This window comes from Narcine bancroftii, chromosome 2, assembly GCF_036971445.1.
Source record: "Narcine bancroftii isolate sNarBan1 chromosome 2, sNarBan1.hap1, whole genome shotgun sequence".
NCBI classification, from domain to species: Eukaryota; Metazoa; Chordata; class Chondrichthyes; order Torpediniformes; family Narcinidae; genus Narcine; species Narcine bancroftii.
Window position 1 is genome coordinate 158,622,986 of NC_091470.1, and position 12,538 is coordinate 158,635,523.

General features: G+C 38.4%; 1 protein-coding gene across 4 annotated transcripts in view; it reads left to right on the forward strand.

Moving 5' to 3' along the window:
* Positions 1-11,189, forward strand: part of plekhm2 (pleckstrin homology domain containing, family M (with RUN domain) member 2) — a 68,365-nt gene extending 57,176 nt beyond the window's left edge. For all 4 annotated transcript variants that reach the window (XM_069918877.1, XM_069918878.1, XM_069918880.1 and 1 more), the window contains 4 exons: positions 700-859; positions 3,257-3,436; positions 4,476-4,586; positions 5,383-11,189. In XM_069918877.1, coding sequence (XP_069774978.1) covers positions 700-859; positions 3,257-3,436; positions 4,476-4,586; positions 5,383-5,520 — 589 coding nt within the window. In that variant the 3' untranslated portion in view covers positions 5,521-11,189. The remainder of the gene's footprint in view (positions 1-699; positions 860-3,256; positions 3,437-4,475; positions 4,587-5,382) is intronic.
* The last annotated feature ends 1,349 nt before the right edge of the window (positions 11,190-12,538 follow it).

A 12,538-nucleotide genomic window follows, 5' to 3' on the forward strand; every position in this document is an offset into this window, starting at 1 on the left:
AGGAGTCAGGGGTTGAATAGGGGCTGATAACACTGGGGAGGAGGCTCGATCAATTTTAATGTAGTGCCGCCTCCCCTCCTTTCCATCCCCCTCCCCCCAGCCCGGGCTGATCCAGCACAGCCACTGCCACCCCCCACCCCCAGTCCAGCATGGTGTTTTGGGGGAGGAGGATTGCATGCCATGAACGTTCATACACCACCGTCCCAGTTCCCCCTCATCATATATGTGCCAGCTGGCACCAAGCATTTCTGTCACATTTCTCCCTCATCACATGCACCAGGTGGTCGCGTACGTCCTTCAGACCCCGGGACACTGCATTTAACAGGTAAGTGCTCTTTCTGCCCCTTCCTTAATTGGGCCTCAAATGGAGGACAAATTAATGTCTGGCTCGAGATGGCACCAGACAGAGGGCTCAAAAGCCAGACTGAAAGGACTAAAACCAATCGTCCGACCACCCAACTCAGTGCTCTCCCACACCACCATCCCCTCCCCCAACGCTTGGCACCAGGAGTCCATGCCTGGGGGTCGATGAGGGACCAAGTAATCCCTGAAGGGGTCTAAAAGGTTTGGGGACCCCTAGCCTACACCATCACAGGTGAAGTTAAGATGCATATCAGTTGTCAGGTTGAATGGTAGAACGAGTGATTACAGCCTCAAAGGCCTACTTGTGCCTGATGGATCTCATTGTTTATATTGTAGTGGGGAACAGTGTGGAGGTTGCCGAAGGTCCAGCTCTACAGAACGCCCCCACACGTTCCAGGTGATTCTGACAGAAGGGCTGGCTTTGGAACTCAGTGCTGAGAATGAGGAAGAGATGGCTGACTGGATGCAGCACCTCTGCCAGGCAGTGTCCAAAGGGGTATGTAAACACTGAGTCAAAATGTGAAAACAGCTGCAAAATGCAAAAATTTTTTAGGATTAAGTTGGGCATCCATTTAGAACAGACATGTGAAGGAATCTCTTCAGCAAGAGAATGGTAAATCTGTGGAATTTGTTGCCACAGCCAGTTGTGGAGGCCAGGTCATTGGATATATTTAAGGCAGAGTTTGATAAGTTGTCGATTTGCCAGGGCATCAAAGGTTATGGGGAGAAGGCCAGGCTGAGTGGGGAAAATGTAGTAAATCACTTGACACCATGGTTGACATAAAAACACAAAGTGGTAGAGAAGCTCAGCAGTTCAAACAGTGTCCTTTATGTTGCAAAGGCAAAGATGCAGAACCAATGTTCCGGGCTTGAGCCCTACATTCAAGTATCAGAAAATGCCGGCAAGTGTCTGAACAAAAGGGTAGGAGGGGGGAGGAATGGTGGCAAGGCAGGAGATGATAGGTGGAGAAAGGAGGGAGGGGACAGCAGCAATGAGGGAGAAGGGGGGGAATGGTAGGCCTGTGTGGGTGAAAGAAATGGAAAGACAGGAAAGGGGGAGGGGAAAGAAAAGGCAAGGAGGTTTAGTGGAAAGCAGTAAAGTCGATGTTTATGCCATGTGGCAGGAGAGTGCCCAGTCGGAAAATAGGTGTTTTTCCTCCAATCTGTGGGTGGCCAGGGTGGGAGAGTACATAAGGCCATGGACAGGAGTGTGACCCAGAATTGAAATGGTTGGCCACTAGGAGGCCGCTGTGATTGCAAATGGAACGGAGGTGCTGAGCGAAGCGATCTCCCAATCTGCGACCGGTGTCTCTGATGTAGAGAAGGCCACAAAGGGAGTACCGAATGCAGTAGATAAGTCCTCTGGATGTACATATGAAGTGTTGCTTCACTTGAAAGGCCTGCTTGAGGCCCTGGACCGTGGTGGGCACAAATGTTAGTCTGGTGGTGGGATCCTGTAGTAAGTGGCGGGAATTCCGGCAAACGATATGTTGGATGCGGAGGCTGGAGGGGTGGTAGGCAAGGGTGAGGGGTTTCTATGTTTGTTGTGTCTGGGGGCAGAGGGGGCCAGGGCAGATGAGCTGGAAATGGAAGAGATGTGGGTGAGGGCTGAGTTTATTGAGGTGGAGGGGAAGCCACGTTTGTTCGAAAAAGACCTCATCTTGGGAACAGATGCGGCAGAGATAAAGAAATTGAGAGAAGGGGATGGAATCCTTACAGGGGACAGGGTGAAAGGAAGTGTAGTCCAAGTAGTTGTGGGAGTTGGAGGGTTTGCAGTATATATCAGTGGAAAACTTGTCTCCCAAGATGGAGACAGGGAGTTGGGAAAATGGATCAGCTCATGACTCTATGGGCTGAATGGGTTATTTCTGCTCCTATATCTTATAGTCTTATAATTTCCATTCTTTAGTTTTCTGTACTCCTCTTTCGCCAACAGTTTGATGCCTATTCTAAGTGATAAGATTAAATACATCTTTAACAGCAAATGACCATGCCTTCCATTAATTGGGTTTGCTTTGTATTTTTCCCATTTTTCTCCTGAAGGCTGAGATTTAATCCACAAAGGACTCTTACATCTCACCCAAATATGTATTTATGTTTGAACCCTGGTGGTTATTATGGACATTCAGTAAACAAATTATCACAATCCTGCCTTTCTCCCAATATCCCTTTGACTGGAGTCTTGGATATTAATTAGAAGCAGAAATGCTAAATTATACCCTGGCTGACAGAGATAATCTAACCAGATCTGAGACCGAGAGGTGTGGGGTGAAGTTGGTATCACACTGATAAATGGGAGTGATGCAGACACGTTTTGTTGACTTGCAAGATACTTTGTCTATTGTGCATTGGTTAGCATCTGATCGTGCACAAGTGTTGCAGGAATGAATTGATGCAAATATAGTGACTTCCTAGAAAGGTTTATAGTTGATATGAAAATTATCTTGATCCCTAGTTGGGAGTTGCAAAAATGTGAGAATAAAATCCCTCAACAGCAGGCGCTGAATTCAGTCACTACAAAGGTACAGCAGCCCATCAGGTTGAATGCATGCATACTTTAGTGCAAATAGCTCAATATTAACAATTGTGATATCAGCAATATCAATCATATGTCAATTGTTAACAGAATCTATGATGAATTTGATCTTCACATAGAAGAGAGAATTGATTAATCAATTCTAGACTCTTGTATGTTTTTTTTTTTTTATAATTTTTTATTTTTCACACCATAAATCACAATAGCCATGATATACACTTTTTCTTTTCCACACATTTACAGTGACTTTTTAGACTCTTGTATGTTGATGGATTCTTGTTTGCTACTGATCTAACAAAAATGACAATATAACTTGAGTTTTCCTGTTGGTATGTTGGCTCTTTGTTCTGTTGTCAGATCATACCACAAGGTGTTGTCCCCTCTCCCTGCATCCCATGCTGCCTTGTTGTGACAGATAGAATGGTCTTTACATGCCATGAGGACTCTCAGACCGGCTTCTTCCGATTATTGGGCAACACTGAGCTAACACACGTCAATTGTGTCTCCATTGCCCCCAGCAGGGAGTACTGTCTGATGGTAAGAAAAACTATTACCCTATAATCTTGAAAAAAAAATCATGGTGAATGTTGTTTTTCTGTTGGGCTGTTAAAAGATGGTAAATGTGTTTTGGTTCTTTCAACATCCTTTGGTATCCTTGGTCCACCATGCTAGTGAATGAAGTTTGTGAATAGAAAAAATATTGAGGTTATAGAGATCTATTCTCAAGAGTACTGAAGAGTGAACTACTACCACTTCTGAATAAAATAACGTATACAAAATTCAAAAGGTTTTGAGATTGTTTCCCCACGATCTCCTTCAAAGTCTACAAGAGCCATGGAGATCAATATTCAATGTATTCCTTGGCCTGTAACCAGCCACTGGGAAGGCAATCCAGGATTCCCAACCCTGGTGAAATGTGAAATGTAACCAGCCACTGGGAAGGCAATCCAGGATTCCTAACCCTGGTGAAATGTAACCAGCCACTGGGAAGGCAATCCAGGATTCCAAACCCTGGTGAAATGTGAAATGTTTGTGGCAAACATAAAAGAAATTACAGGCAGCCTTGTATAGAAGCTTGAATGCACTATGCCATTATGGTATCAGTATTTGTACAACTCCTTGCATTGAAGATTGCCAGTTTAATTCAGTCATCGAAGTTACAGAGATCTGATTGTGTTACCCTTGCTAATAATATTAAATAACACAAGTAGTTTTTATTACTCTGCTCAAAGAAATGAGAAATGAACATTACCAGTTCTTGCACATCTTCCTAGAAACAAACTGCAGTTATTAACATGTAGTAGTTTACCTCCATGTTCAGGAATATCAGAAGTGGTATAAAACAGTCAGCTGCTTGATACTGCCCTTCCTGACCTATATCCTAATTTCCAATAACTGATTAACAAGAGGGTATGTCAAGAGTTTTTAAAAAAAAAAAAAGCTGGTTATAAAATTTGATTCCTGTAACTTTTCTGTTATTATTCCAACTTCGATGGCTTTTGAAAAAGTTAGTTAATTGCTGGTTTGGAGCATTACTATCTGATACTTCAATCCTATTTATTCTACTGTACTATAGGAGCTATCAGATGATCAGAAATCTCTCGCTTGGTTCCTGTACTTTAGTTGTACTGAGGAATTACAACGTTTTCTAGCTGCGTTGAAAGGTGCTTGGAGAAAGATCTACAAGGTGAGCTAGAAATGTGTGGTACCCAATTGCATATTATGTCAGTGTTAGTGCCAATATATCATCTGTCAAAGCACTTTGCTCTTTTTGGAATTATGAATTTTAAACCATCTGGACTTCCTCTGATGACAGCAAATTAACACATCATGTAAGGTAGTGATGAACTATTAACATCAATTCAATCCTGTAGCAATGAATTACCACCTAATTTCTGCAAGGAGATTTGTAGGGGCTCTATAATTGAAGGCAATCCAGGATTCCTAACCCTGGTGAAATGTTAGACGGATATAGTCAGCCAAGGCTTTACTGTGATTGCTATTCCAGTAGCTCTAGAACTTAAAAATAAAAAATAGTACAGGTACACGATCCTTTATCTGGACATCTAAAATCTGGAAAGCTTCAAAATCCGGCAAGTGGGGACCGGCGGTTGGGAGAGGCGGCCGAGGGACCAGAAGGGGGTGGGGGTGGATACGGCAGCACAATTCGGGTGCGCTTTGCTAAATCTGGAAAAATCTGAAATTCGGAACATACTGTCCCCCTAGGGTTCCGGATAAAGGATCGTGAACCTGTAGATGTAATATGCTTCCCGTACTGAAAAATAACCCGTCTATGCTCCTTGTTAAGGCTCATCTCTGAATAATGAACACGTAGCTAGAGTACTGTTGGTAAACATCATGACCATGATGTTGTATCATTAATAGGAGGCATTATTTGGGATACAGGAATATTATCATGCCCAGTTAACTCTGGAAAATGAGTTCCTCGTGTCTGTTGATTCATGCAGAATATTTTTATTTAGGTTGATCTTCCGGAGAAGCCACTTCAGGACATTTCCATTCGGAACAAATGTGATGATGCTGTCACACTTATTCGAACCACTTGGCAGCGAAGCGACAGTTTATCTCGAGGGCGTGGTGAGCGTGATCCATGGTGTTGAAAATATTTGGATACCTAATGTGTAAGGAATGAGAATACTGCTGCCTTTCCAGGTGTAACCTGCAACTCAACGCACAATGTTGGTGGATTTGAAGACTGTACAGAATGTAAAGGAAATGAAACCAATCAAATATACAAGGAAAGTCTTTCTCTGAAGAAAACTACCCATAGGTTTGTGAAAAATGCCTCAACAATGTAAATTATTGAAAATGCTTATGGGAATAAAAATTTGTCCATTCAGCTGGGTAACAACCCAGATAGTGAAAGAGTCATCTTGATTATTTTTGTTCCTGCACTTCAAATATCCCATCCGTTAGAACTTGTGTTCTCACTGCACAAGTGTCCGCTGTTGTAAGAATTTTCATGGAGAGGCTTTTAAACATTTTTTTTGATTCCTGATTGGAAAAGTGAAAGGACAGAGACTGGGGGAGCACAGGAAAAAGTATGTTACTATTTTGATGAGACACTTTTCTGCTTCTAATCGTGCAATATGTCTTGGTCGACATCCTTGCTGTGTGCGTCAGTTTCGACCTCTGATTATCAAAGGTTTTGTCTGCAAGTTTCTTGGAAAGTAATTGAGATCCTGAAGAACTGACCCAAAAGAATTGAGTGTCGTCATCTAATGAATAAGCATCTGCATGAAGAAATTTTTTTTTAAATTTTTTTACAAACTTTTCTTCATATAGTTATTTGCATTTGACTGCACATCAGCCACTTTTCTATGGCACCTGTTAATCTGTAAATGAGTTTGTTGTGAATAACTACTAATGTCAATGTCTTTGACAGCTCCATTGTGATTTTCTTCCTACTAACCTGGAGAATCTTGCATAAGGGATTTGTAACAATGGGGATCCTGTGTACTACAAGTCCTTTCTTTGTATCTGATGAAGTGCACATTCCCTTTAGAGTGTAACTCCTAATGATGTCGTGTATAATGAGATATTGAAATATTGGTCAGATCACAGCAGATTTGTTACTGGGTTACACCAGTTTTAAACTGAAAATCCTTTCGCTGGTCATTTGCTTGAAAAATGCTGGATTTTCTTTTTATGAAATATGGTACATTAAATAAAAATTGCAAACTGGTTAAGGTTACTAATGAAAAAGGAAAACCTTATAGACAATGGAAATCAAAAAAACAATGTTGGAAATATTCAGTAGGTCAGACAACATCTTTGGAGATGAAAGCAAAGTTAATGTTTCAGGTTTTCATCAAATTGAAACATTAACTCTTCTCTATTTGCATGCTGATTGAATAGTTGAATAATTCCAGCATCTTCTGTGGTTTAAGGGTTGATAATCTGAACTTGAATTCTCGAGTGGCTAATGAATTATCTCGAGAACTCACTTCAGAACATCTAGCAATTTTTTTCTCTAACTGGATTGGTCAGTGGAAGATGGCAGCAGATGTGATGTTGATTGACAATGTGGAAGTAGCATAACTGCCTACTGCCTACTATACTTTATGCAAGAACCTAAGTCTCCATTTTTCAGGTTAGAACACCGTGTTGGAAAGGCTGATGACAATTAGGGCTGCATTAAGCTGTACACATTCTAGCAAGCCTTACTAATAGTGAAAACTCAGCCAGTACATATTTATGTAATATAACAATTTAAATATTTCTCCAGCGAATGTTGCAAATGGTAGAAGTAGGTCAATATTTTTGCTTTTTTTTTTAGTAGCTAACTTTCCCTTTCAGGTCAGCTGAGGTCACAATCTGTCAAACAATGTGAGTGAGATTCTACTTTTCTCAAAATCCCAGTATTTTTCAGTTGCAAGAATAATTTAGTCCAAAAGATTTTGTTGGTTATTAATGAGATTTTTTTCAGTGCACCCGAGTCCCTCTCTATGGGTGTACTAGTGGATTAATCACGTGCAACATATCAGCTGTAAAGTTTCAGGTTGTATTCCATTTCCCTTATGATAACAGTTGGAAAATACATGGCAGAGTATGCGATTCAAATGGACTTAAAACAGGAATTCAAATGGTTGACTAGTTCATAAGCTGTTGAAAGGTTGTTGATGCCTTTACAAAGAGAACCCACCCTGAGTCAGGCTTCCTGTGAACTGTTATTAGGAGAAAAGGGATTTTTGTTTTTAATGTTACAAATCCATCATGTCCCTCCTCCCAACAGGCCTTTCTGTATGTGGAAGAAAGGATTAGTGACATCCTGTGATATTTAATAAAAATCTAACTCTTGTAATATTTATAACAGAAGCAGGTGAATCTAATAATTATGAAAAGTGATGATATGGTCAAAGTAAAGGCTGATCTGCCTGTAAATATGCAGAGTTGTGGTCACAGCAGGAACATGGACCAGGTTACCATATGCAATCATAAAGATCCTTAAGATTGCAAATACTTTTAATTGAAAACAGGTGTTTTAATCTTTGTATATAAACATATTGTAAGGTAAAAATAATGGAGGAAATTACTGTAATATGGAGAAATCAGCAGATTTTTCTGACTAGAGCGAAAAGACAAGTTGAATGACCTTTCTCACTATATAATGTGTGTTCGTTCAATGTCATGCCACTCAATGACCACCTGTGCTTTCCCTCGTGCTACATGTTTCTAAAACTTTAGTTCCGGAAAGACAATGTAGAAGTGGATTTCTGGTTGGCATTTACTGTACACAGTACAAAATTTACATTATCCTTCCTTGTAACTAAACCAGATCAAATTTCCTACTTGCAAACCAACTTCAACATGATGAACAAAAACCTGTCCTATATGTAGTTTGATTTGTGAATGGTTATTTCTTGTCTAAAAGGTAACAACAATCTACATACCAGCTCATTGTTCAGTGTCAAATAGAACATTAATTTATTCTGTGCCTTTATTTTAATGAGTTCAGAAGTAAGAGGTAGTTAATATCATTTTGGAAGTATGGAAGGGTTGAGGACTAATGAATCTCCGATATATAGGTGTGCAAATAAATAAATAATTTTTACCTGGTTGGGGGGGTGGGGGGGGAGATTGTATATTGCACCATCTCTTAAGCTAATGTAACATTGCAAGGATGGGTTAAGACTAAAAATGTGACCACACTAATAAATGATGTCTTCCATTAATATTTTACCTGTCAGCAGAATGGTTAAAATGCTGATTCTACAAAAATTCTTGTTAATGTCCTTTACAAACAGTGGGAGCTTGATCATATTACCAGAGTTTATTCTCAGCTTTATTGTTTAATTTCATCCTTATCAAAACAAGTTAAGTGATCTGAAATGGAATGCAGTATTAAAGCTAGATACAAATTGTTATTGCATGTGTTTAAAGTGATCTTCAGATACAGAATTTGCTACTACAATATTTAATAAACATTGTAGAAACTCTCAGAAATTTTTATTGACCACTGTTGCATTCTTGGATATAAATTGGCAGATGTGGAAAAAAAATTTAAATTTGGTTTTACTCATGATGTAAGATGTATTTTGAGAGCTAAATGCTAATGAGGAAATGGTTTCTTTTTTGGTTGAGATGTTGAACCTTGACTCCATACATCATCTCGGGTGCATGACATTTTTCAAAGGGGAAGGAGTTCTGTGAACTAAACAGTTATTCTTGTCCATCAGCAGCAAAACACATTTTCTGATCATTTATCACATTGCATTTTATGGAACCTTGCTCCCTCTATGACAATTTGCTCCACTATTTGGCTATACTTCCAAAATACATCATTTTCTAGAACCTGTTTAGGGTGTCCTGAAACTCAAAGGGATAAATGCAATTTATTTCTCCATTCTTTGAGGAGAAAGGAAGGAAAAGAATACCTGACAAAAATGGATGACATTGTTAGTGTAATGACGTGATTTTTAAAAAATGCTTCTGTAGTAGGTTAGAAAGGTAATTTTCTATTACATACATTAATGGGGTTTTGTAATAATAAGTCAAAGATGATTGAAAAAAGAATGAAGTAATTAGGGTCCAAAATATATTAGACTCACCAAGTTGTTGCATTTATCATAGTAGTGTGGTTGAATTTTGACAAAATGAACTAAACAGATCTATAAAAGGGCTTGATTACATGGTCACAAAGAGAGCAGTTCGTGCTCACTACATACAGTCGTTTGAGAATGTTGTCCTCTAGAATCTTCATGTAAGAGTTGATAACATTAGCTGAGTGTTTCACCATGAATCTCTCACTGAAACACCAGGATATCAGTGTACAGCCTCCTAATGATTCTGGTTTAAAGTTGACCTATTTGCTCATATTCTAATTAATAAAATGAAAGTGCAATTTAGTTATCACAATGGGATTTTACATTTTCTTGACTCATATGTGACTAACAGATTCTAAAAGTAAAAATAACTATGATTTATTGTCATCATGGGCTTTGTAGTTCTGTTAAATAAATGTAATTATCAATGCATTTCAGGGTAACATTTTTAGACAATGGAAATAGGAAGGTAAAGGTTTAATTTTGAAGCCTTTCCAAGTGCTTTTTAAAAAGGGACATTATTTTCCTGTTGTACAAAGTGGTGTCACTTTTGTTTCAATATTGTTCAATTTTAGATGCCATTGGTCTGTTAGATGTCCATTGGCAATGTATTTATTCTTAGTAATCCTCAAGATGCACAGCTAATTAGTTGATTTGTGGATAGCTTAAGTTAGGATAAGGAGCTGTTCAGAATCTTGCTGAGTTGAACTCAGCCTGGCTTCTTATTGCTCTATAGGTAGCAAGCTGTCCAGCTATGTGAGACTTGAGGTGTACTGAAGTTAAAATATGCATATCACCTTCTACTGAGTGCTGTATAGTCTTTTTACAGCAAAATAAAATGTGTAACTTTATTGAAGTTACTCAATATTTAATCAAACAACTATCAAACTTGGATGCAGTTCCATTATTTATTTGTTTCCTTTAACATTTGTCTTCTGATTCAACATTTGCTGTAACTTTCAATATTGAGATATTTTCCAATTTAGCTGTAGGCTGTAAGAATTTGCAGCAAACGAGTTTCCCCAAGATTTGTGTCCTCTGTGCCACATGATAAGGGTGAAATAGGTAGAGAATGAAATTGTTAATTTGGCAAGAGTGGGAAATGTGTATTAAAATTCTGATCAAGACTGTTTATTTCTGAAAAGAATTGGGTTTTTTTTTGCTACTTAATCCATAAAGCACAGTTAAACATTTGAATCTCAGAAATGAAAGGAATGATGAATTTCCTTTATCAGAACACAATCAATCCTCCTCCTCATGAATTTTCTTATTTCAATGTTTTTGAATGATCGAGACCTATTTGAGTCTACTGAAAAGATAGCAAAAATCACCCAAATTATGTAAGCATCATATTACAAGGAGGTATAACTAGTATTAGATAAATGAAGCTAGCTTGATTCAATATTTCTGTCTTTACCATATTATTCAATATTAATATTGGTGCATGGTGAAGTTAAGCAGATTCTTTATTGTTCCCTAATATTGAACATTACAACTTTTGCTCAATTAAAGCGCAAGTAAAAGCTGTGGATTTTTCAGGAGAAATATCACGACACAATGTCCTCTAACCTGATGTTTACATTTAATCCTCTTGCAGCTTTTGTAGACCCCAGTAATGATGCCTAATGATGCATGGTTTGTGTCTAAATTATGTAAATGCAATGTTTATTGTATATAACTTGATGTAAATAGAATTGAGTTAATAAAATGGTGTTTGTCTCATATGTTCTTCGTGTCAGTGATTCTCTTGCCACTTTGAGAGTTCTACTGATTTCACTGCATCCAATTGAGAATTAAATTATCTTGACCAATTTAAGGCCTTATCAAACTGAGGGAAAAAAGTGAAATTATTCCAGGAACAAATTTTGATTACGCTATCAGCGAACAAGTGCATTCAAGTGGTCCTCAAATGGTATAAAATATCTTGGCATAATGGTAGATAATGACCTCCAGAATTTGTACCAAGTAGAATTGAAGAGGATTTGAGTAGATGGGTGAGTTTGCTCATCAAATTGGCAGAGTCAACTGTGTGAAAATGAACATATTACTGAGGTTACAGTATTTTTTTCCAGTCCTTGCCCATTTTACTACCTTTAAAATCATTAATAAACATGTTGGACAATTTATATGGAACTATAAAGTACTCAGAGTATCCATGGAAAAATTAACACGGAACTATAGATTAGGAGGCATTTGGTTACCCAGTTTTAAAAAAAAAATACTCTTTTGTGGCCCAAATGAAATTTATCTCATCCTTTTTTTTGAGGATGATGTTGCCCCCTCCTGGGTACAAATGGGATTGCACTCCCTAAAAGAAAAGGTATACAGTGTGATTTTTATCTTAAAATTGAACTCTAGAATTAGTTCCAACAGGACAGACAACCCTCTTTTAAAGTACTTGATTAAAATATGGTGTGAAACTCATAGAAGTTCTGGACTGAAAAGGGGATTGTCACCAAAAACACCTTTGAGACAAACCCATGACAAAATTCTAGAGACTTAGCAATTTTCCAGATGTTGTTCCCTTTATGATACTACGAAAAAGGGCTTTTAATGTTATTTGAACAGTTGAAGAAATATGTCCTGCCCAACAAGACCTTCTGTTACCTTCAGTTAAGATCCTTTCTTAAGGCCAGTTAGGGCTCTGAATTGACTGAAGTGGAGAAACTGTTTCCTGAAGGAGATGTATATAAATTTATTTCTACAATGTATTTCTTACTGATGAATGAGGCCTCAAAGCCAGGTTTGCATAAATCTAGAGTGAAATGGGATCAGATTTGAACAACTAGTCAGATTTATGTCAAGGAAGTTTGTTAGCTAGATATAGGTTGGTTCACCATAATTTTCTCCACCCCACAGAAACTACATAAACCTGAGTTATCCGTGATGTGCTTTCAGTGTGGTATAGAGGTTGGCTACTTTTCACACTCTACCTGGCTCTGTACAAAGGTGAAACACTTCTGGTACGACCTTGTGACACCCTGGCGAAGATCGCAGGAATTGCCTTCCCAGTGGACCCAGAGCTTTGCTTACTGAGGAACTTAATGAGTATTGGTAGATCATTAACTAATTT